General features: G+C 49.4%; 8 protein-coding genes across 8 annotated transcripts; 4 read left to right on the forward strand and 4 right to left on the reverse strand.

Moving 5' to 3' along the window:
* Positions 1 to 574: 574 nt before the first annotated feature.
* BKA55DRAFT_683977 (uncharacterized protein) lies at positions 575 to 6,391 on the reverse strand (the record flags this gene model as incomplete). The annotated part of the gene is made up of 2 exons (XM_046198572.1): positions 575 to 6,309; positions 6,376 to 6,391. 2 exons carry the CDS (start codon positions 6,389 to 6,391, stop codon positions 575 to 577), a joined length of 5,751 nt encoding a protein of 1,916 aa, XP_046054512.1.
* An 809-nt stretch (positions 6,392 to 7,200) lies between these two features.
* BKA55DRAFT_683978 (cupin-like domain-containing protein) lies at positions 7,201 to 8,411 on the forward strand (the record flags this gene model as incomplete). Its single annotated transcript, XM_046198573.1, has 5 exons — positions 7,201 to 7,460; positions 7,517 to 7,677; positions 7,727 to 8,156; positions 8,209 to 8,274; positions 8,333 to 8,411. 5 exons carry the CDS (start codon positions 7,201 to 7,203, stop codon positions 8,409 to 8,411), a joined length of 996 nt encoding a protein of 331 aa, XP_046054513.1.
* A 77-nt stretch (positions 8,412 to 8,488) lies between these two features.
* On the reverse strand, positions 8,489 to 11,263 carry BKA55DRAFT_589255 (Spb1 C-terminal domain-containing protein; the record flags this gene model as incomplete). Its single annotated transcript, XM_046194908.1, has 6 exons — positions 8,489 to 9,042; positions 9,094 to 10,480; positions 10,542 to 10,617; positions 10,670 to 10,752; positions 10,810 to 11,196; positions 11,246 to 11,263. 6 exons carry the CDS (start codon positions 11,261 to 11,263, stop codon positions 8,489 to 8,491), a joined length of 2,505 nt encoding a protein of 834 aa, XP_046054514.1.
* Positions 11,264 to 11,766: 503 nt separating this feature from the next.
* On the forward strand, positions 11,767 to 15,117 carry BKA55DRAFT_603922 (P-loop containing nucleoside triphosphate hydrolase protein). Its single transcript, XM_046196575.1, has 3 exons — positions 11,767 to 12,231; positions 12,286 to 14,310; positions 14,361 to 15,117. Exons 1-3 carry the CDS (start codon positions 11,934 to 11,936, stop codon positions 14,792 to 14,794), a joined length of 2,757 nt encoding a protein of 918 aa, XP_046054515.1. The 5' UTR covers positions 11,767 to 11,933; the 3' UTR covers positions 14,795 to 15,117.
* BKA55DRAFT_553044 (cation efflux family-domain-containing protein) lies at positions 15,118 to 16,974 on the reverse strand. Its single transcript, XM_046191493.1, has 2 exons — positions 16,370 to 16,974; positions 15,118 to 16,317 (listed from the first exon to the last, which is right to left on the reverse strand). The coding sequence occupies exons 1-2, from the start codon at positions 16,724 to 16,726 to the stop codon at positions 15,217 to 15,219; spliced, it is 1,458 nt and encodes a 485-aa protein (XP_046054516.1). The 5' UTR covers positions 16,727 to 16,974; the 3' UTR covers positions 15,118 to 15,216.
* Positions 16,975 to 17,388: 414 nt separating this feature from the next.
* On the forward strand, positions 17,389 to 18,429 carry BKA55DRAFT_533504 (uncharacterized protein; the record flags this gene model as incomplete). The annotated part of the gene is made up of 1 exon (XM_046189477.1): positions 17,389 to 18,429. The coding sequence occupies one exon, from the start codon at positions 17,389 to 17,391 to the stop codon at positions 18,427 to 18,429; it is 1,041 nt and encodes a 346-aa protein (XP_046054517.1).
* A 2,113-nt stretch (positions 18,430 to 20,542) lies between these two features.
* BKA55DRAFT_533505 (uncharacterized protein) lies at positions 20,543 to 21,398 on the reverse strand (the record flags this gene model as incomplete). Its single annotated transcript, XM_046189478.1, has 3 exons — positions 20,543 to 20,885; positions 20,968 to 21,130; positions 21,305 to 21,398. 3 exons carry the CDS (start codon positions 21,396 to 21,398, stop codon positions 20,543 to 20,545), a joined length of 600 nt encoding a protein of 199 aa, XP_046054518.1.
* Positions 21,399 to 21,755: 357 nt separating this feature from the next.
* Positions 21,756 to 23,717, forward strand: BKA55DRAFT_499664 (uncharacterized protein; the record flags this gene model as incomplete). The annotated part of the gene is made up of 1 exon (XM_046186672.1): positions 21,756 to 23,717. The coding sequence occupies one exon, from the start codon at positions 21,756 to 21,758 to the stop codon at positions 23,715 to 23,717; it is 1,962 nt and encodes a 653-aa protein (XP_046054519.1).
* Positions 23,718 to 24,165: the final 448 nt, after the last annotated feature.

Below are 24,165 nucleotides of genomic sequence, written 5' to 3' on the forward strand. Positions count from 1 at the left end.
AGTGACAGCAAAATCAGTGACACCAGTGGCAGCAGTGACAGCCTTCTTGTGGCTACAGCTTCATTACGTACTTCGAACATATCGCTGCATGCTTAATAAATCGCGAATGGTACAATTTGGGAATCTTAACCTAAGTTCAGAGTTCTCTATGTTTATCTCTTGGGCTCCTAAAGGGGGTTTCTATTGTCAAGTATACACTCGAAACATGAGAACTAAAAGGGAACTTTGTTTGTTATTATCTATATGTGATAGTGCAGTATCATGGGATAACTTACAAAGTGATCGATTTCAACGAATCTGTTGGTTTGGCAAATAGAAATACCTAGCGTTAAGTTAAACAGCCTCAACCGGATAACCCCAGTGGGATGGAACATAACAATTATATCCTCAGGTAAAGAGGCATTCCCTCGGAATCGCATTGTTCCTTGTTAAAGCCATGATGGTTGTTCTATCGTCATAGGGGGCATGTCCTAACTGTCACTGGTCACTATGTGTTGTCAAAGAAGGTATCATGGCTTTCCCTTAACTTGATGGTTTAGCGGTTGAATTGTCTGGTTCATCATTTATATATTGCTCAATCTTCTGGCTGGCCCCTCAATTTGAGCTGCCGTCCCCATTGCCACGGCACAGCTAGCCACCACCACTCTCCAACTCTCAGTCCGAGGCCATCCTCATCCTCTTCAAGCACGCCTGTTTTTATGCCCCAATCCATGATAAGCTCGGCTTCAAACTCCTCGAGGATCGGCTTGAGTGCGTTGCACACCCCCTCGATAGTTAGGTGTCCTCTGTTGGCATAAACGAAACAGAAAGCTCCCAAGACATCCATCCAGCGCTCCGCATCTCGGCGCCCGAAGAAGTCGACCCATTGTGGAAGCAAGTGCTTTGCAGTGGGTGGTCCTTCATTGATGCTCTTGCGGATGACACCCACGTCCTCGTCGTATTTATAGGAGTCCGTGGGGGTTGCTTCGATGTTCCAGAAGTAGCAGTCTTTCTTCAGCTTGCGCATCTCATAATAACCCGGACGGAAACCCAGTGGGATATGAGGCACGTTGACTGGAGTGAGCTTGATCCTCTCACTCGCGTTCAAATTGGTGAGAGCCATCACAGCTCCGTCTTGTAAGTTGAAAGGAATCCGGAAAGCTTCACCGCGCCGGAAGGTCGCATCCAGCTTTGACTTGAAGTCAGCTGCATCTTGGTACTTAGTTCGTTGAGCAAGTTTTCCAAGTACGTGACCGAATGCTTCATTCAGTCTGAATGGTCTCCCTGAGAGAGGGGGTCGCTTGCTCTTGCAAATAATGCGCTGTGCCGTCAAGACATCAATGGCTTCCTTCAGTATGACATTGATTTGGTCTTGGTCACCGTTCGCGAGTGTTCCAAACTTTTGTTGTATCTGGTCAACTGTGTAGCGACTCTCATCTGTGCAGCAGAGAGATCTCACCCAAGACCTCGCAATTACCTCATTCGTAATCTTGACTTTCTGATTAAGTCCACTGAGCATCTTGTCAACAGTGACAAATGCCGGGAAAGTAACAGCCTCGAAACGGGCATAGACGGACGACTGAGGGTTATAGAATTTCTCCCGTGGGTCTTCTTCTTCGTGAGTAGCGGCTGCAGACGTGGAAAAATTGTCTTCGAAGTAATGCCTGGTCGATGGTAGGTCAACACCCTTTCTGCGAGGCAGTTCAAGCGTCCAATCAATCAAGCTGTCCCAGTCATAATCCATAGGATCCTCAAAGTCGAATTCCGGGAGCTCGTTCTTAGAGTAGGCAACTATGAAACGATCTTGGAAATCCTTGGTTAGCTTCCTGACATAGGCACCCTGTTCTCTCCGGGCATCGATCCAGAACCGGCGGATATCTTTGAGGGCCAGATTCGGGAAAAGCTTAAGGAGTAATCCCCAATCAACAGACTTGTCGGCACCACCAAGGAGAACACGAACGGCGATCAAAGCAGCCAGAAGACGTTCTGAGTCACTCTCAACGGAGCTTGGGCCCTGCTGGTCACGTTGGCCCTGCTGTCTCTGCTCGGCTTCTTCGGGAATGGGCATAAGAGCTCGTGTCACCAGGCGCACTCGTTTGACTCTTGGTTGTTGTGCTAGTTGCTGGCGACTGATGGATGCTCGCGCTCGACTAACTGAGCCTCTGCCAACACCTCGGCCCCTCGATTGGCGACCCGCGCCTCGAACAAGCTTTTGTTGCCTATATGCCGGGAACTCTGGCCATTCAGTGCTGTCATCCTCCTCATCAGATGAAGCGTCCACTAGAAGAGCACGGTCTGGAACATCTCCTGGGAAAGACTTCGGGGTGAGCTGCCATTCCAGGGGCCAAGAAAATTCAGGGGCTGGAGTCTCAAGCACTTGATTGTCTCTTTCGCTCGAGAATGAGATGAAGATGTTGTGAGGGCCTGCTGCTCCGGGTGGTGCGTTGATGAATGATTCGGACCACGCTCGCTCCAAGTCCATGCAGCAGTACAGCCTCTCAATAAAGCACCGGTAGGGGTCAAGAACATCTTGGCGCTGGAGCTTATCGCGGTTGAGTGAATGTGCTTTCCTGTCTATCATGTCTATCATGGACGACCAGGCAAACCAGTTCGGGTCAGGCATCCATCCCGTCAACGTGTAGCTAGCGTCTTGCATCTCGAAATCTTGTGGTGTAATTAGTGGCCAGACACCATCGTAACCGGAAACAATGATCGGCTTGTCAAAAACAATCTCTCCTGAGAAATGGCTAGAAAGCCGTTGCTCCAAAATAGTCCTGAAGTCATCGGTAAAATAGTGCTCTGATCCTTCGATGCCATCTTCTTCCAAGCATGTGTTGGGGTCCAGAAACTGGAGGGCTTCAGGAGCACCTTGAGAGGACTCAAAGTGTTCATAGCACATTGGCTCTCCCATGTCGCCTTGCCACGCCCTGGATCTTGAAGGGCGTCCATCTGCAAACATACTCTTGCGTTTTCGACCACGCTTTGCAGGAGGCGGGAAGTCATCTCCATCGTCATCATACTCATCCAAAGCCCGCTTCTGAGCAGCTCGTGCCACGTATACCGGTGCATCTAACATCTCGACTTCATCAGGGAGATCTCGTCTACCCCGCTTCAAGAGATCGCTATCAAGTTGAGCATCGAATGGAGGGGGAAGATACAGATCTGGGTGTGCTTCTTGAATCTTCTGAGCCACATCGGAAGCTTCAGGAGAAAAAGGATCGACCCCAGCCGCGACAACCAAATGGCATTTCTCAGTCACACCTTTCTTACTGCGAAATGTGAGCCAATGTTCGGCCGCAATCTTATGCTTCAATAGTTCTCGAAATGCAGCCTGGTACGAGCGGATTTGTGGCACTACCTCAGGAAAGGCTTCGACCCATCGGATACTGATGGCCGTCCACAAAGATTTGCCTCCTGGGAAAACCCCTTGGTGCTCTGCCAAGATATTTTGAATGATCTGGGATATACGATTGTTAATGACGACCTTGGTAATGGGGATATCGGTGACCATAGGCGTCTTCGGCTTCACAACAGAACCAGGTCCGCTAGGTATCTCATTGGTGGAGTGTTGTATGGGTTGAGATTGTTCGGGCTGGGGGGTTGCGTCCGGCTGAGATCCGTTTCTTTGGGGTTTAGACCGAGGCGTCTTGGGAGATGCTCCAACTAGGCTGAACCGATCCAATGAACTGAGAACCGGGCGCAATTGGCTGTTCTCGCCTTGCACAAGGGCACCATTAGTTCCGTTAATAAGTGAAGGCTGCTTAGGAGAATCGAATATAGCAACTGGAGGTCGTTGCAATTCCGGGTTGACTTGAAATGCCTCTCCTTTAAAGCTTAGGGTTGGCCGTGAAGACCAAGTTGGACGGGCTGCAATTGGGCCCCGTGTTCTCGATACTGGCTTCGGCGTTGGTACATCCTCATAATCTGGACTTGGTTCTTTGCCTTCGCCACGAGTTTTTCCATCTTTTTCGCCTTCATCGTTGTCAATCTCCCTTCCAGTTTTCTCATCATTATCATGGTCTTTGTCTTTATCCTTGTCTTTATCTTGGGGCTCTTCTCTCCCTTCGTCGTCCACGGCTCGTCGGTCTTGCTCTTGTGGTTCGTCAACAGCAGGCATCGTAGTGTCTTGGTCGTCAACTTCCATGACCGATTCTTTCCTTCCACGTCGAGTTGGTGTCACTGTAGACTCATCAAATGATGGGTTACAACTCGTCCTTGACTTGGTTACATGGTAAAGCAAGCCGTTATCGTTTTTCCATGCTCTGCCGCATTTTTCGCAAACCCAAGGTCGTGGAGAGTTATCATTTTCGGTGTTTTGTTCCGCGTTTCCTTTTGGCCTATCCTCGCCCTTTTTCGGTCGGCCGCGTTTCCTCCCAGTGAGTAGGCTCTCGGTAGCGTTATTGAGTTCCGGTTCATCATCAATGTCCATTTGGTTACTAGTTCCTTCGTTTTCGGCATCAGTATTGATGGCCCTGGTCTGGACTTTCCTGGCGGAAGATCTTGTTGACCTGGTTGGTGTCGGCCGTGCAGGGGTTGCCATATCTGTCTGTGCCTTTGCTAGAAGTTCTTTGAGGGCTGCCGGAGATACTTTGAGAGTCACCACAAGGGTAGCAGCCTTTTGAGGTTCAGATACAGCGTCATCCCGCTGGGCTTCATTAATTTCAGGTGGCGCGAGTGATTCAGGTACTGGTGTCTCTGGAGGTAATTTGGGTTCTTGGACAATTGTTTCTGGAATCTGTGGGGTCACTACTTCCTCAGTGGCTTCGTCCTCTTGCACAAACTCCTCTTGTGGTGGGATTTCTGGTGCTGGAGCACGTCGTTTTCGGCCTCCTTTTGCTTTTGGGGTTGGTGCAGGCTTCCCCTTCCTAGCTTTGGAGGTCTTAGGGCGGCCTACTGTCTTTCTGTTGGTCATTCCCATGCTGCAAAGCTCAGCCAATGTTGTCGAGTTTTCATGAGATATCGATGATGATGGTAGCGAGGGGAAACCATAGATATCCGCCGGAGTCGGTGTTGATTCTTGGCCAGTGGCATCAGTCGATGGTGGTGAAGGCGTGTGGGGAGCATTTGGTGCAAAGTAACGATAAGACGCGACCTTTCCAGATCTCGTGTGTTCGCTGTAAATCTGAAAATGGGCTAGGTGAAGTGGTTGTAAGCCAGGAACCGCCAATGCCGTGGTCATCGAGGAGAGATGCCGACTGTATGAGGGGCCTAAAGTCAAGGCATAAACATCAGGGTTTGTGAGTCCAACGTCTCCTAACCGTTTTGCCATCTCAGCGATTATAACAGGAATGGGCTTGTCCAAAGACCATGGTGGTGATTTGGATACTTCGGAAACGTTAGAGGCTTGTCCTATGAGTTGCTTGTTCCCATCATAGCCATCCAGATCTGGGTTCCTTGGGGTCTTGCTCTTTCTCTTGCCTGTTGAAAGATACAGAGACCAATCTTCTGCGTTGAGATCTCGAACGTATTTGACACAGTCCTTGAATACCTTTTCTCCCAGCTTCGCTGCTACATACTGTATAACGCCTCGCTGGTTGAGAAAGCGACACACTTTAGCCAAGACCTTCATCTGCCAGCGCATTCCCAAAACGCCGAGCTTTGATTTCATGTCTTTCATTTGGAGAACTCCCCACTCCTTGACGATGGCCATGATAGTCGTGGCCAATGCTATGTAGTCGATTGATTCGCCAGTCCACCGTACACGCCAAGGGACTGGTTCGAGATCTTCGACCAGTACTTGCCGAGTTAATGTCATGTCTGGTCGGGCTTCATCTACACCCTCGCCGTCTTTTGGCAAAGGGGGGGCGAATAGCTTCAGCCACATCTTACTCGTCTTGGTGCCGCGTACGAGTGTTGTTCGCTTGACAATGTATCCCTTCTTAAGGAGACTATCAGTTCTTTTTGGTACACTGCGCTTGTCTTGATCCGTTAGACGCCCCAGATCTCCCTGAAGAATACCTTGGGTAGTAGTCGAGGCTATGCCCAAGAGTAGCATCCATTCAGATTTGGGGACTCGCTTGTAGTCAACTGCATGGCCGGTAAGAGACTCCCACATGGTATCCTCGGAGGCGTAGACCCGAACATGGTGGGGTTCTGTAGGTTCTGCATTTTGTCCAGGGGTGCCACCAGCAGTTGAAAGCGCCAGTACTTGGTCTAAAGTTAGGTGATTGTACTCGCGATCAGCACCGACAGAAATATCCCGTCTCGCAGTGAGCCAGCTCCAAATGGTCGCGGCAGTGCGGGCTTGTACAGCGGAATCACCCTCAGATAATGATTCTGTTTGGGTTGAGGGATGGTGAATGCCTTTCAAAACACCATCCACAGAACAGCCTAGAGTGAAGCAGTTAGTGATTGGTTCTTAGTAGTAGCAGGAAATAAAGTAGTCAATCCATAAACTTGCCTTCTTCGCCATGGCATGAGATATGAACCAAAAGGCCCGCGATCAAGCCTTCGAGCTCCGATGCCATTTTATTCCATGTATCCTGTAGTTCATTCTCAAGCCGATGCGACGCGTAAAAAAAAACTTGACGAAATTGGTCTGGGGCGAATTGAACTGATGAGCCCCAGCGGAAGGATATTGTTGCTGCACGAAAGAATGATGAAGTGGGGATGGCGGGACCTGAAAAGGTGGAGGACTAGAGGAGCCGCATGAGCTAAGAAAAAGAAATGATGACATAAGCATCCACATCCCGTCAAATTCACAAGCCGCGCAGTTGCACAGGTGTAGACCTACCTAGAATATAGGCAAGTCTTGAGCTTCTGGCTTTTCCCCAGATTACTAGATCAGGTAGAGAATGGTTTAGAAGGTTTACCTGCACAAGAATTACTGAATTGTCAATCGGTTGCACGTATGCAAAGTATTACCATGCACAGAGTATGATCGCAACAGCATTAGATGTCTGCTGAGATGGAAGCTCTGCTAGCCATAGCTGGTATTGTGCAGATACCTTATTAATTGCACTATAATTTATATTTACCTGAATTGCCTCAACCTGATATCATGGATTATTAATTGCCATAACAGAACATTTCCCAAGATCATAATGTTCCTTGTACCTCATACATGTAGACAGGTCCACTGAACCCCAAATTTGAGGTTCGATGTAGGAGTTTTTTTTTCTGCCCAACCATGAACCTACCAAAACCTCACCTTGATATTCTCACATAACGAATGAGCCAACAACGACGCAAGAAGCCGTATCTAAAGCTCAAGAAACAAAGATGTCAAGAAACAATTCATTGTCTACAGATGAAGCCATCGAGAATCTCATTTCCACTTTCAACGAGCTCAACAGCAATAGTATCGATGAACTCCACAACGAACCAAGCCCCCTAGAATTCATGCGATATGTTGCTCGCAATACACCATTCGTGATAAGGGGCGGGGCTTCGTCATGGAAAGCCTGTCAGGATTGGAATTCTGCGTATCTACTATCTGTGATGAAGGGGCAGAATGTGAATGTTGCTGTCACGCCATATGGGTTTGTTCTCTAGGTTGGATATCTGTAATAAGAGAGTTGTTCGCTAACCTTGACAGCAATGCTGATATGCCCACTGTGCCTCCTGGCGAAGAATCACTGGTCTTTGCGAAGCCTCACTATGAGGATCAGCCCTTTGAAGAGCTACTTGAGTATGTAGCACGACAAGGTACAGATCCTGACTTTCCTCCTGATGCCGAAGTGCGCTATGCCCAGACTCGTGAGACACCTTATCTTTCCGCATAAAATTTAACTGAGCATAAGTGTAGAAAATGACAACCTTCGTGAAGAGTACATCACCCTCTTCTCAGATGTGCAGAAGGATATTCCTTTCGCAAGAATAGCACTTGACAAGAGCCCCGATGCTGTAAACCTATGGATCGGTAACTCCAAATCTGTCACAGCTATGCACAAAGACAATTACGAAAACATCTACGTACAGATCCTGGGAAGAAAGCACTTTGTCCTATTGCCTTCTCTATGCCACCCCTGCGTCAACGAGCAGCCTCTCAGGCCCGCAACGTACACGCGCGGAGAAAATGGCATGGAGCTAAAGATGGATCCTAATGATGAGGCTGTTCCTTTCGCAATTTGGGATCCGGATAAGCCTGAGCGAAATGCTACAAAATTCTCCCATCTTGCCCGACCTTTACGAGTAACGTTGGATCCCGAAGATATGCTTTACCTTCCTGCTATGTGGTTGGTCATTTTACAAGCTCTGCTTTTCATTGAATATTCTGACATTGGCTAGGTATCACAAAGTGCTCCAATCAAGCGTCGAAGAAGACGAAGGGTTCGTCCTCGCCGTCAACTACTGGTACCAAACCACATGCTTTTTTATTACCCCTGCAATGCTAACCAGATTCCCTAACTAGGTACGACCTGGACTTTACAGGGCCGCTTTATCCTACATCGACTTTTGTTCGTGATATAACCCTGGGAAATAGAAAGTAGTCTAGCAAACCGCCCCACACAGCATAAAACCAAAACACCAGGTCTATATCCACACCTCAACCCCTTGCCACTCATGATTATTTCTTCCTCTTGGAAATCCTCTTCTGCGCTCGCAATTCCTTCTTCATGCGCGGATCAACGATACGATATCTACCCTTAATTCCCTTAGGACGGCCCTTGATGCCCCGGTTGAGACCGCGGGCGACAACGAGCTTGGCCTGTTGCTTCTTGGGCTTCTTTGCTGCTTTCGAGATAAGGCGTGAGATGCTATCAGCCTTCTCCTTCTCTGTCATGTTTTCGTCGTTGTTGAGCAACTCTGACTTCTTCTTGAGCTTCTCCAGCCTTTGTGCAGCCTTGAACTTCTTGCGAGCCTTGGCCTCGCGCACCTTCTTGATGGGGCGAGCATTGAAAGCTCGCATCTTCTCCTTGATCGCCTGCGCAGCAGCCTTGCTGATGGGTTTCTGGAGCTTGTCATGCCGTGATTCATCCTCGACAAACCAATCTGGTAGACCATCGCGGTCGCGGAAGGCGTACTTGTTGAAGCCGTCATCAATAGCATCATGTGTTGTCTTCTGGCCTGTCGCAAGGGCATGGGCGAGTGTCATAGCCTCAGCCGTGATGATATCAATATCTGTGTCACTGTTAGTACTGCGTGCTATTGTTTGACTAGTCTTGCACTTACCGGGTCTTCCATCGGCTCTTCGGGTGTCCTTGTCCCAATCGTCATCCTCATTTCGCTTTACAACCTCAAAACCATCCTCGTTGTCGTCCATCTCGGAATCAGAGTCAGCTTTGGTCGCTTCGGTCTTAGTAGGCTTAGCAGAAGCCTCAGCTTTGCGATTCTTCGCTTGTTGGGCCATGATAGCTGCTGCATCTCGGTTGACTTCTTCATCCGCACTGTCCTCAGCAGCATCTTCCTGCTCAGGTAGGATTCCGCTTATGCCCGAGAAGATGTCTTGGTTGAAAAAGGCCGTTGCTCGCTTCGATAAGCCGTTTGCTCCCTTTGAAGAATCCAGATCGCGGATGAGTCCCTCTGTAGGAGCTTCGTCTTCTTCGTCGGAAGAGGAATCGTCCTCCTCAAGCTCCGAAGAGTCATCTTTCTCATCCGCTTCCTCGCCAGACAGGCCATCCCACTCATCATCACCAAAATTCTTACGGGCCTTTTTCGCTCGGTACTTCGCGTCAACCTCAGCCTTGCGCTCCTTATACTGGTCGTACATGGACTCGAGCTCTCGTTCCAGGCGATCCTCTTCGGGGTCACTCTCATCGTCCGTCTCTCCTGAAGAGCCAAAGCCACTGTCGGCCTCCTTCTGGGTCGCTTGGGTGGGAACAATCATCTTGCCACGATTCAATCTTCGCATGGCGTCTGTCTTGTCGACTTTCTTGAGTGAAAACATGGCTCCCTCACCAATGGGGCCAGATTCCTCTAGGCCTATGTCCATGGGTGCGGTCATGTTGAGTTGCATACGCACAATCTCCCGTTGCTTTCGCTCATTCTCCTTTCGCTTCTCTCGTTTCCGTTTAGAGTTTTCTCGGTCTTTCATGTTTTGTAGTTCTTCCTGAATCTTGAGCTCTTCATCCATTGACTCAACCTCGGCCACCTCCTCAGGGTCCTCGGCTGCCATCGTCTCCTTGGTTTCCTTGGTCCTCAATCCGAAAATGGAACGAACGCGTAGACGCCATTTGAGGAGAAGCTTGAAGTCTTTGCGTCCCAGTACTCGCAGATCAGAACAGCAATTTCGGATTTCGTCTGTTGTCTCGGGAAGTTTATCCAGCGCAGCCAAAGCAACATCCCCATTGAGTGGTTGCTGCAAAGTGAGCTTATTGTACGAGCCTAGGACTGCAATTGGATCTTCTGTTTGGATAAATTCCGAGGCCGGCATCTCCTTGAACTGTGTATAGTCGCCCTCCTCGTAACCATCTCTCTTGCGCTTCTTAACCTCGGGGTTATAAACTTTGGCCTCGTTGTTTGCGTTCGGGCCGGATAGCTCTGCAAAAACATAGTGAGGATCGAGGAGCCTTTTGTCCAGTCGTTTAGGCGCTTTATACCCACGACACACGACGCTACGCTAGTTAGCAAGACGAACATAACAGGCGATGAGGAATTACGCGCAATATCTCGGCAGAAACTGCTCTTGAAGATTTTGGTTTTGTTGCTTCTACCTTAGTGAAGAGTTGCTGGAAAACCCAGAGTAATGGATTATACCTTGGCGATAGTCAGTATCAAAAGTGGTGAAAGACTCTCAAGGGACGATTACTCTTTACTTCGAAACACCTTCGTTACGAAGGTTCCACCAACAAGTAAAAATTCCGTAGCTAGTGCCAACGACTTTAAAACAAGCTAAAGAGTCCCAGTTAGTTGATATCTGGAGGAGGGTTGCTGATTCCGTGCACAAACCTCTGCTTGGTTGAACGAGTCTTGGACCCAGGCTGTTCCAACGTTGGGAGCACCATCGTGTAGCACAGTATCTGCTTTCCATGTCTTCAAGTGTTGTCGGATGGCCTGTCGGGTGGTCTCTGACGTGATGTCGCCCTGTAGGCCTATAGTTCCTCGAATTGGTTTGATAGGATCAAGATCGACACCAATAATAATTTTCCCGCTGCCCATCGTCTCGCTGGCGACCTGCATCCAAGACCCCGGTGCTGCGCAAAGATCCAGGACGACCTTGCTCTGCTCGAGGAAGCCATACTTCTTGTTGAGCTCTATAAGCTTGAAGGCAGCCCGAGCTCTGTATCCTTTCTCCTTCGCAAGCCGGTACCATTTGTCGAGACGCCCTTTTCCATGCTAGTTCCATTGTTAGCCTGCTCACTGAAGAGAAGAATCATCTACTTACCTTTTTTTGGATAGCCATCGTGGTGACTCGGGGACGAGTAAAGTTGTCGCTGTTTGCGAAGGCTCTACGCCCTGAACTCCCGGATGCCTGTATGGACGGGGTCGTGGTATCAATAAAGCGGTATTGAGGCTGTGATGCTGAGGATGTTGTAGAGAAGGACGACACACGATCTTCCTCAAGATTCAAAAAGTTTGGCCCCACCAGAAATTTTGCGACCGATAAGCCGATCACGTGCAGATAAGCCTAGAGAGTCCGGTCCTTTGTTTCTGTCACTGAAATGGAGGGGACTATGTTAGTATTGACATTGGTTTTTTGGGCGATTGATGAGTCAACTTCCCAGTCATAGTAGTAGTACTCTACCTGTGATTAAAACAACAAAGATGATGTTTTTGAGAGCTTTCCTTGATCTATTGCTGAAATGTTTGATAACTCAGTGTCGATAAGCCACTATCAGAAACAGTGGGGTTGATTACCTAACTCCCGCATTAGCTTCTGATTCTCGAAATGGCAGCACGAGTGATATCAGAAGTTATCGGGAGAACAGACCACATTAAAAAGCGGCTCAACTCACTCAATCTTGAATGCTCCTCGCCTGCCTCGGTCATTGTCACCAACAACTCGGGCGCGTCGTCGGCCCTCACCATCAAGACTCTGATCTTGAAATATTGCAAAACGGCCAGCGACAATCATGAGCGGACGAGTCCTTGCTGCAGGGCTACGGCCTCTCCCACGCCGCGCTGCGGTTCTTCCCGTTAGACACCTGCATCGCCAATCTACTGGCGGACTTCTTCAAGCCGATGCTGCGATACGAGCCACCCGAAAGCGAATGTGGCAAGGGGGAAATGCATTTCACAATGCTGTTACTACGAGAAATGCCTCCTTCGCGAGGTTTTTGCCTAAGCTGATGGTCAAGTTTCTAAGGGTACCGGCAATGTTTGGCGGTGTGGCCATAGGTGCTTTTGCTTGGGTACAATACCAAGCTGCCCGTACGTCAAAACTCGGATGTCAAAGTTGCCAACGGTTTCACTAATTTAACGCAGAGGCCGGTACATTCGCCGTGAATTTATTCAACACAACAACAAATACCATTTCGAGTACGGCTTCGAGCTTATTCGGAGGTGCCAAGGATATCGCCGACCAGGTCAACCGAGGATGGGAAAGTACAAAAGAAAAGGCAGAATTACCCGACTGGGCCAAACAACTTCTTCGAATCCAGGAGGACATTGGTACCGGCGGTTCGGGAGGTTCGGGCGGCGGTGGTGAGCCAAAGCAGAGCAAATTCGGTGCCGCAGCTGCTGTTGGTGCCTCAGCGGCCGCCTACGGATACGACAAGTCGGATGAAGAGGACCCTCGAAACGGCGAACAGGCGGCTAAGGATGACCAAATGATGGTTCTGACCAAGAAAATGATTGAGATCCGAAGCATTCTTCAGAGGGTCGGACAGTCGAGCACTCTCACACTCCCCTCCATTGTCGTTATTGGTTCTCAGTCCTCAGGAAAGAGCTCTGTCTTGGAGGCTATCGTCGGTCACGAGTTTCTGCCCAAGGGCTCCAACATGGTGACAAGGAGACCCATTGAACTGACGCTCGTCAACACGCCCTCATCCAGGGAAGAATATGGTGAATTCCCTGATCTCGGATTGAGACATATTACCGACTTCGGATCAATTCAGCGCACTTTGACCGAGCTTAACCTTGCTGTTCCTGATAGCCAGTGTGTCTCCGACGACCCGATTCATCTTACAGTTTATTCCCCCAACGTTCCCGACCTGTCACTTATCGATCTTCCCGGCTATATCCAAGTTGTGGGACAAAACCAACCTCTGGAACTGAAGCAGAAGATTTCCGAACTCTGCGACAAGTACATTCAGCCTCCCAATGTCATCCTCGCCATTTCAGCTGCCGATGTGGATCTTGCAAATTCCACTGCTCTTCGAGCATCCCGTCGAGTTGATCCCCGAGGCGAGCGAACTATCGGTGTTATTACCAAGATGGACTTGGTTGACCCTGTCCGCGGAGCAAGCATTTTGAATGACCAGCAATACCCTCTGAGATTGGGTTACGTGGGTGTTGTTCCTAAGGCTCCTCAGAACCAGGGTCTCTTTAAGATGGGCAACACTAACCTGCTCTCACAAATTGTCAAGCACGAGAATGCTTTCTTCTCATCTCATCCCATGGAGTTCGGTCCCGAAGCTGGTGTTAATGTTGGAACCACCACATTGCGTAAGAAGCTCATGCACGTTTTGGAACAGACCATGTCTAGCAGCCTGCAAAGCACCAGTGATGCTATTCGACAAGAACTCGAGGAAGCCACTTACGAGTTCAAGGTCCAGTACAACGACCGACCTCTCTCAGCAGAGTCTTACCTTGCGGAGAGCCTTGACGCTTTCAAGCACTCTTTCAAGCAATTCGCAGAGGAGTTCGGCCGCCCTCAAATGCATGAGCTCCTAAAGCATGAGCTCGACCAGAAGGTCCTTGACTTGTTAGCAGCCAGATATTGGAACAAGCCCATCGATGACCTTTCACCGATCAACCCCGACCTCGACAACCTTGCCGATCTCCCCAAGGCTCCTGCTGACTCCCTTTACTGGCACCGACAGTTGGATGCTTCCACATCCGCGCTTACGAAGCTTGGTGTGGGACGTTTAGCCACAACAGCAGTTGCGTCTTCCATCCAGGCCCACATCGACTCCCTAATCAGCAACTCCAGCTTCGCTAGCCACCCCTTCGCCCGACAGGCCATCATGGAGGCTGCCTCTACCATTTTGAACGAGAGATTTTACAGCACCAGCGACCAAGTGGAAAACTGCATCAAGCCTTACAAGTTCGAGATTGAGCTTGAGGACCGAGAGTGGACCAAGGGTCGCGATCACGTTGGAGGCGTACTCAAGAAGGAGCTCCAGGACTGCGAAAAGGCCATGAAGGACTTGGAAGACAGCGTCGGCGGACGACGAAAAATCAAGGAAGTCATGGCATTTGTCGATAAGGCCCGCAAGGGTGAGGTCGCTGTCGAGGGTGACAACCGTAGTGGCGCTGGTGGTTTCAGCGCCGCTCTTCTGAGCAAGGGTAAGTTGACCACAAGAACCTCAACAATTCAGATACTAATCCTTCGATAGGACGTGAGGCTGTTTTCTTGCGCGACAGAGCTGATATTATCAAGATGCGCCTGCTTGCAGTCAAGGCAAAGCAGTGTGCTGACCCCAAGAACAAATACTACTGCCCCGAGGTATTCCTCGATGCTGCTGCCACCAAGTTGGCATCCACTGCCGTCCTTTTCCTCAACGTTGAGCTCCTTTCCGAGTTCTACTATAACTTCCCCCGAGAGCTTGATCTTCGTCTAGGACGCCACCTGTCCGAGGAACAAATCGAGAAGTTCGCCAAGGAGGATCCCAAGATCCGCCGACACTTGGAGGTCATCCGCCGCAAGGAACTGCTTGAGTTAGTCCTCGAGAAGATGGAGAGTCTACGACAACTTGAGGGCCGCGATCGCGAGAAGTCAAACTCCAACTCGCGACGGGACCGCAAACAGAGCCGATGGGGTCTGTTCTAAACGGGCTACCCCTTTTAAAATGAGAAATGAGGTCATACTCGGAGTAAGGAGTTGAATGCTTGGTTGTTGATTTTAGAATATCACCGCAATCAGAAAGACAAGACAAAATTGCCTGAGAAACGCGGTTGTTGGGGTATGCTTAAGTGGGACTTACTGGTCTCTTTAAATGTATCTTGTCAACATATATATGTATGCAAAACCGATTGATGGTGGGCGGATGAGGGCACGTTGTATGAGGATGTGGATAGAAGTGCTTGATTGCACGCAAGGATACCCTCCTCAATAACATTGAATAGTACAATCTACTCAAATAACGATAACTAACACGGACGCTATATTTATGTTCTCTAGCTATATGTGACCGTTTGTAAATCATCATGTACAGATTTTATCATTATTATCCCAACAGAAAACTCATGCTCTTATGTACTACCTTCAGTGGTCATTTGTAATGTCACCTCCCATCGGATACTGCCTCCATGGCCGTACCCCTCGCCCAGTCTGTTCTGGATCAAGGCCGAAATGCGCTGCCGTAGCTTGCTAAGCGACATTTCATCGTAGCCCTTGACAACACTCAATTTGAGGTTGGCCATGCAGAGACCATAGTGAACTTGCCAGAACTGGGCATCATCAATAGTCACCACGCTAGGTTCGGTCTCGATCTCTCTCAGAACGGCACTGACGCCGTTGTTGCCTCCAGTACCACCATAAGACATCAGTAGCATAAGACCCTGAGCTACGGCGAGTCTCATTCCCAAAGCAAACATGGCAAAGGCGATGACGACACAGATGAGACGGTCAAGCCATGTGTAGAGTGAGATAGAGAGAAGAGGAAGAAGAGCGATGACAGCGGAGAAAGACAGAGTGAGGAAGTGGAAAGGGTTTGAGAGTACGCTTGGGAGAGAAGCAAGGTACGAGACGCGCATGAGTTTAGCAATGCGGGCATGGTTTCGAAGACCATATGCCGATACAAGCGTGCTCACCATGGCAGCAGCAGACACGAGGTCGACAGAGCCATCTGGGCCTTCATGACCATGTTCATGATGAGCCTCGTGGCTACCAAGAGACTCAAGGAAGTGCTTGAGAGTGTGAGAGATCAAGTCAAAGCCTCCAAAAAGGAGGAAAACAGACATGGCGAAACCAGCAAGGACCTCTGCTCTCTCGAGGCCGAAAGGGTGACGAATACTGCTACGTCGCCAAACTTCAAAGTTGCCGAGGACATCAACCATGACACAAACAGCAGCACTGCCAGCGTCAAAGAAAACGAGATGCGAAAGTGCAGTTGTAGCAAGAGACCCCTCTGAACGGAAGAAAACATATGTAGCCACGGCAAGATGGCACATGCTCCAATAACAATGAATGCGTTGGTCTTTTGTCATGCTTTTCCATGCTTCGCGAACAGTCGGTATCGGGAGAGAAGCGGGGAGAACGGGAGGTGGCCTCTGAGGCGGCTCTTTGAAAATTTGATGTTGTGAGGAGATACTACTGTGCTTGTATCTGTGTCCGCGACGTTGTCCAATGTTCTTTAAGACGTTAGCATGTGCCAAAGTTACGAGATGTACATGATCAACGTACCGACTTGACAGGGCCTGTAGATATAACTTGCGTCTGGAAATTGAAAGGATTCTTGAATCCAGGGGACGCAGCAGAGTCCCCTTTTTCATCTTCACCACCCATTGTTGGAACCGATAGCGAAGACGAAGACGCAGCCGCCGGAGAGGGAATGAGGAGATTCGAGGTCGCCAAGTTCTGAGCAATAGCCTCGCGATTGAGTTGTCGATTTACCGCGATAGAGTCGTTATCTTGATCACCACCAAAGTCAATAAATGCTTCGCGATTGGTGATATCGAAATCGTCGTCGCTGTCGCCCTGGATAACCAAACTCGGCGGACGAAGGTTCTGAAAAGAAGAAGCACCTTGATAGTCCGACATGTGTCTGCAGCTGTTTTCGGATATCGCGCCTCTTGACTCGGTTTAGGTCGACGATGATCTCAAAAAAAACCCTATTTCTAGACTAGAGGCTCGAGAATTATGTCATGGGGGTTTTCCCAAAGTTTGGGTCGCGAGAAAAACTGGTTTCGTCGATGGCGCGAGTCGTGAAAAGAAGCCTGATGAGTTGGAATGCGTTGACGTCGCGATATCCATTACCTTAGCCATTAGGTTGTGGAGGCGGACCGATGGGGGGTAGATTGGGATCTTTCAGGGGTACTCCGGAAGATGCAGGGGTTAAACAACAGCCACAGAGCACCATCCATGTCTGGACTAGCGGGCTGATAAGTCCCTTGTCCTTTGGTGTGGCGTACATGGAAGCAAGCCTCAAAGCAGTCGTCATTAGCTTCATGTGGTTCTATCTGGCTTCAATAATTATTCCCACATCCATAATCTTGACATAACGAACGACGGCAAGGTTATAGGAGCCATGCAGCAAACTATCTTACTCCAATAATGTCAATTCGCGTCATTCGACTGTGGCCATGAATAACTTACACTCGCTTCTCAATACCAACTCAACACCTCGACTACCACTCCTTCGAAGCTTTCAATAGCGATTCACCACGATTACTTTGCTCGAGGACTCCCTTTACACTCTCGTGATGGAAAACACTTCTCATAATAAACGGGATACTTCACCTACGCCGTCTTCATCCCACCGACGAACCCCTTCGAATTCCAGTATCCTATCCAAGTTCCCCTTTTTAAGAACATCCCCCGAAAAGCGACACGAGCAAAACGAACATGCAATCGACGACAATGCCATCCCAGCTTCTCCTCGCCCAGCCGTGCGACCATCAGCGAGCGTAATACAGTATCAAAGAACTCGCAGACGAAGAGGATCACTTAGGAAAGCGGCGCTGCTTGGTCGAGGAGCACAACGTGAGCGGAGGGAGAGCCGACCGTTAAGCATTGACACTTCGCATGCTGCTGCGTACGGTCTCGACCCTAATGCTGTGAAGACGGAAAGTCCGTCCTCGGTAGAGTCGCTGGATTTGAACTCGACATCGAACAATGCGCAACATAATTTAGTCAATGGATTCACCCCTCTCCCTGGAGGACTTGGTACAACACCGGTACTTCCTCAGAATGGAACAGCATCACAAACGACGACTCGTCCAATATCACTTGCCGATCAAGATGGGTCATCTTATACGTCAACAGACGAGGAAGATATGCTTCAAATACCGGGGAGTTCATCGACAATTCGACAGGGTTTGTCCTTGTCTTCTGGGCAGGACTCATATTTTAATAGTCTCGGCTCGGCATCATCTCACGGGCGAAGACGTACCGTCAACCGGGCAAAGTCACCATTATCATTCAGTGGTCTTTCATCCAACACACTCCCCGCTCACGAAGACTGGGACTACGCAGAGACAGAATGGTGGGGATGGGTTGTCCTATGCGTGACATGGTTTGTGTTTGTCGTTGGAATGGGATCATGTCTAGATCTTTGGAGCTGGGCATGGGACGTGGGAAAGACGCCGTATGCGCCGCCAGAGTTCGAAGACGATGATACGTTACCAATCGTGGGGTACTATCCAGCGTTGATCATCCTCACAGGCGTTATGGCTTGGGTATGGGTTGTTGTCGCTTGGGTTGGTATGAAGTATTTCCGGCATGCCAAAATTAGCGGCGACTAACGCGAGCGTTTGGCTATTTCTGGCTTTAATATCTAGTCTCGAATTGAGTTCTGACATGGACGAGGCTCGATGCTATTAATGATTGTAAATGATAACTTATTAATATCTCTGAACATCGTGGCTTCGGTAGTGAATTTGACAGGTTACTTTTCAGCTGCATTTATGTCTTAATTTAGCTGAGAACTCCAAATCAGGTGGTCACTGCAGCTGTTGGTTGATCAATTGTTGGCAGCTGTACACTTCCAATCCCTTGTCAAATATCTCATTGGTGTTTTTTAAAAGTTAAGCGCCGATACAGCGGCAACACACGCCAGGGCGCCAATCACGTCAAGACTGATACTGACCAACAAATAGCGACATTGAATCGTGGCATGCTCAGCGGGGTCTTTGCAAGCCTTTGACGAGGAAGCTCGATGGAACCAACACATTAAAGTTTAACTTCGCAGGAAATTTGACCCTTTGTATCAAGGGCTTGGACTGGGCGTGAAAGATCCATGGCTGTTATTCCTCAAATGGTTGTGTTCTTACGTGAGAAGCCAAGGGATGAGTGGCGATATTGAGTATTTTGTTGCACAGGCAGCCAAGATGATGTGCGTTTACGACGGAATATTCCAGTAAATGATTAGTAAGTGGTCAATATTGATGCATATGTCCCGTCCCGTAAACAAAATCATCGAAAGCAGCTGCTATTGAAATATGGAGATCTAGGGTAGCTGTCGGAAATCAGATATTATCAAACTTAATGGTGTCCAAATTCCCCGAGGACATCAATCATTTCCCTATTGAGGTTGAGCAACTGTCTAACGGTTGATTCGCATGCAGAGATCGGCGAGATAATCCCCAAGAACATCCCTCGAGACTGACTGGGGTTGAGGTCGAGAACTCGCCGCCTCCGACAATGTGGTTCTTGGCCACTATCAACATCATGAGGCCGAGCATCTTGGCAGCAGGAATACTTCATGAGATGTAACCAACAATCGATGTTGCATACTTATAAATATTTCACGGTATATCAGATATCTTGATCGATATTCGTATAATAGCCGCCAATGCCATGCTCATACCCCCAACTAACAAAAGCGCATCCGGGACGTGGGGGGGGGACCAAATCCGAGCCGAAGTGACCCAAGCCCGAATAATTAGCCTCCGCTCTTTTTCTTGGCTGGCGGCCCGACACAAGCTTATTACCTCGTGGACATGGCCATGAGGGTAAGTCTGAGGTCTCGTGATGACTTTCTATAGCGAGATGCCTTGGATCTTGGATCTAACTAACTAGACTGACACCGACTATTGATCGAAAGTGCAGAGATTTTGTCTTATCGTGATCCAACTTATGATGTGACAACGTTGTGTTTCATCTGTATACAAAGCAAGTCAAGCCACTGCATCAGAAGTGATCATAATCATCATGCAAGAGCCTGTCAAGCTTCATATGTCGTTGTCAAGATTGCATGGACTTGGGTGACTTGCTTATTTATTTGTTTACCCACAAAGGTGTTCGTCAAGGTTGTTTATTATGCATACGTCGTACTATGTACTCACTACCTTACTCACGTCAATGGAGCCACGATCCAGCTTGATACCAGTCATGACACTGTCTTGGCGCCATCAACCTTTTTTCTTTGTGTCTGAAGGTGAGAAACCCCTCAACAAAGGACAAGACCAGGTTTGAGGAGTTAGCGAGAATCGGATCCGACTATTGTATTGACTAAATAAATAAATTACGAGCTGAGTAATAATAACAAAAGCAAAAAAGGACAAAGTGACAGGACACAAGACATGGAAGGGAGACCTAAGCCCTTGTCAATCTCCAGCTACGCCTGAAACAATTCCGCCCGTGGCCATATGTAATCAAAATCAAACCACTCAGAAGGGGTCCCAACCTCACTTGAACTGACAGATCCAAGGCATTTGCATATTTTTATTTTTCTCATTTCAGCTGTCAACAAATAAACCAGGTTCGGGGGCCTATTGCATGCACGAGCTTCTTTTGATGAGCTTGTCTTGAGCTTTGAGTCACCTCACCCATCAGCTTAGTTTGGGTTCCTACAGTAGCCTCGCCATGCCCGAGTTTTGATGATTTTTTTGCCATCCGTCCATCCAATTCAGCCACCTACCTACATATTTGCCTGTTGCCAAGATCCACAATCTCATCCATTCTCATGCAGTAGATTCGGGGGTTGTTCACTGAAGAGGCGAGTAATGAGCGAGTGGAAGGGGAACTATTTTGACGAGATAAAACTATTGCTGTGGACAAGATATTATTCCATCCAATGCTAGAGCCAGTAGAGACGTCTGTACTGTAGCTGTAGCTAGGTGTACGCTGTAACAACCGAACACATCCACTCGATCCTCCCTTTTGGTGACCATATCTTCCCAGGTCTTCCCTGATCTCTTTCGATTCCTCTTCTAAACTTATCATCACCATATCTGACTCGTCATCCTCATCGATAGTTCTTCAATTCAAATATACATCCTGCAATCGAAATACCTGACAATTCGATATCTTCATCACCTTCAAGACAAGTACATACCTACTGTACCTTGCTGCAGCTCATCAGGTGTCGGATCTCTCCACCGCCACACACGCACACAAACACACAGACCCTCCCCCATTTCTCTTCTCCCCCGAAGCCCCAAAACCCACCCAAAGAGAGACCACCCCTGGCGCGCCCGCCTAATTCGGCCTCCCCTACGGCCCCTACCATAGGTCACCTACAGCACCTCATCAGTGGAGGGACTCGTCGGCCGAATGCCTGGGCTTCCAAAACCCGCCTAAAACCAAACCAAACCAGCCTCTTCACCCCATCCCCTTCAACTCACTTACTCACTCAACTCTCCACTCCGTCTTTTCTCCCATCTCCCATCAACTTACCTCTGCAGCCGTTCCAACACCATCTCCCCAAAATACCCTTTCCATTTCCATCTTCCTCTTTTTCTCGTTTACTGGTGTTGTACGTATCCTCCATCCATAGCGTCTATCCTCGAATCTCCTCCTTTGGCCGTCGGAAACCATTCCCCTGCAATCTCACGAGTAATCCTGCGCCAGACTCACTCCACCGCGTCACGATCCGTTACGATACCCTCAAAATCCTGTCCGACTCGATCTACCCTGACCAGTTCCCCCATCGAGGGGCTTGTCCATAGCATCATCGACCTCGCTTTCTATTGTGTTGTCCTTTAAACGTTGCGAATCTGGCTTGCTTTCTTGTCGTCAGGCTTCAGGTCGCCACACCATCTCGACAAATTGGGGTCGTTAATAATCCCTCCCATATCATACCTCCGGAACCCGTCTTGACCACCCTTCAACACCATCAACCGCCAACATGAGGGAAGTCAATTTCAGTATCCCCAACGTCAACAAGGCGTCCGTCGGCATCACCACCGCCCTATATGACCGCCGTGCTCTCGACTGCACTTCGACCCTCCCCCTCATCAACTCCCTCAACCATCTCGCCTATCTCACCACATCCTCTGCTCGTATCCGTGATATCCTCACCGTCGATGGAGGCATCGAGCGTCTCGTCTGCATTCTGAAGCAAGGTCGTAGTAAGGACATGATGGGAATGTGGAAGTGGAACCTTGCTTTTCAGTGTGTTGTCAATATCGGCGTCCGAGGCACGGAAAACGTCCGCACCAGAGTTGTTGAGGCTGACATGGTCCCCGTTATCGCTACCATCCTCGATAACTATACAAAAGCTGTTGATAAATGCCGCGAGAAGGCAGAGGAAGCCAAACAGAAGCAGAGCTACGACCATCATCGTCACCGAAGCCATGAACACCGTTCAACCCCTAAAGCTTCATCCTCCAATACAGCATCTGCCTCTGCCTCTGCATCATCCTTATCCTCCACAACAGTAGGTGCTTCTGCGTTCGGCCATCGATCCAGTTCTCGTGTCGATGCCACCGAGCAGCGATCTCGTCGTCACGGCCCGCCGCCGTCCATTGATGTCTCAGCCTCTTACGCTGGGCCATCCACCGCTGCTCCTCAGCCGCAACCGCAACAACAGCCCGCTGATACTGCTATGGGCAATTCTCAATGGTCCCAGTCTTCTTCAGAACGATCTACGTCTTGGGGTTCATCTCGTCACCAGCCCCTGAGGGGTCTTGAAAGTCGTCACGCCACGACTTCGGCCCCTCGTCAGGCCATGCAGCCCCTTGCAACTGCAGTTCCTGCTACCGAGACTCTGGAGGGCTTTGTGAGACCTGTTCGTGATATCGACCGCCTTGCGTCAATGGCACCATTCGGCTCAGATCTGATCTCTCAACCCACATCGCCAACGACCCCACTGCCACCGCCCCAGATGCGATCGCCCACCGTCCGCCCAGCATCTGCTCTTGGGTCCCAACGATCTCGTAGACGCCCATCGATCCGCCACCAGAACTCGACTGCCGATGCCGACGACATTAATGGAGACAGCATGCCGTCAGACGAGTCACCTGAGACGGAGATGACAGGTACTGATAACCTGCAGTCAGCTGTTGGTATCCAGGATATTACCATGGAAGACGGTGACACCATGCTCGGTGGTACAGCTCTTGACTTGGCTACGCCAACTGTCTCCGAGACCCATCAGGAGGCCAGTACCTTCAACATTAACCACCGTAACCCCATGGACGGAAGTATCGCCAACAACAACACCCCGGCTCCGGTTCCTGCAATTGGCCTCTCACCTAACCGTCCTACTTTGAACACACCCCCTCAGCCCCCTCTGGCCGCCACTACCGTCCCTCGATATCTCCTTGACCGCAACTTTGTTCCCAACCCCCAGATGGTCGCTGCCATGCCTCGAGAGGAGGATGTGCTCATGTCTTTACAGCTTCTTGCCTATGTCTCGAAGTACTGCGGTCTTCGCTCCTATTTCCAGAAGAGTCATCTCGTTCCCCGCCTCAAGATTGGCAAGGAGCTCGCTGCTATTGATAAAGACATCTCTGCCATGGATGAAGAAGAGGAAGAGCCCGAGGTCTACGAAGAAGATGCCGACGATGAAGAGTACCTGCTCCCCAACGACTTCAACCTCTTCCCATTGGTCGAAAAGTTCACAGTCCGCTACCACAGCACTGATATGCAGTACTGGGCCGGCGTTGTTATGAGAAATCTCTGCCGCAAGGATGACACACGTGGAGGTATCCGCCAATGTGCATACTATCAGTGCGGCAAATGGGAAGAGTACACTCGCCAGTTTGCCAAGTGTCGTCGATGCCGACGTACCAAATACTGCAGCAAAGAGTGTCAGAAGAGCGCATGGGCTTTCCACCGCCACTGGTGTGTAGCGGCCACACAGTAAGGTCTTTCGGTGGTCGCTCAGCACAATGATTTACACGACAATCAATTCGTAACAGCATCTTCTCGGCGCATCCTGCGGCATCAATGCTTGATTCATACGCATTATTCTTTCAAGGGTTGCAAATGCATTGCACAGCAAAGCGTGTCATGAGCGCATGGCGTTTCTTCTCGATACCACTGGTTTTGCTTTCTTTTTCATGGGCGTATGGGGTTGGGCATCATTAACGGTCATTGACTTTGGGTGCATCGTCGCATCTCATTGCACATTCAATGTTTCTTTGTCTCTTATCTAACACTTCTCTCACCTTGGAGGTTCCCTTTTCTAATTATTTCTTATTGGTGTGGCTGCAATCGCTCAGGGGTATGTATCTCTGAGCTCTGGCGTTTTCAACCGCGAGCGGGCATTAAGCAGACGACAATGGTGCTCGTTTATGTATATAGATACCTTT

This window comes from Fusarium redolens, assembly GCF_020744475.1.
Source record: "Fusarium redolens strain MPI-CAGE-AT-0023 chromosome Unknown BKA55scaffold_2, whole genome shotgun sequence".
NCBI lineage: Eukaryota > Fungi > Ascomycota > Sordariomycetes > Hypocreales > Nectriaceae > Fusarium > Fusarium redolens.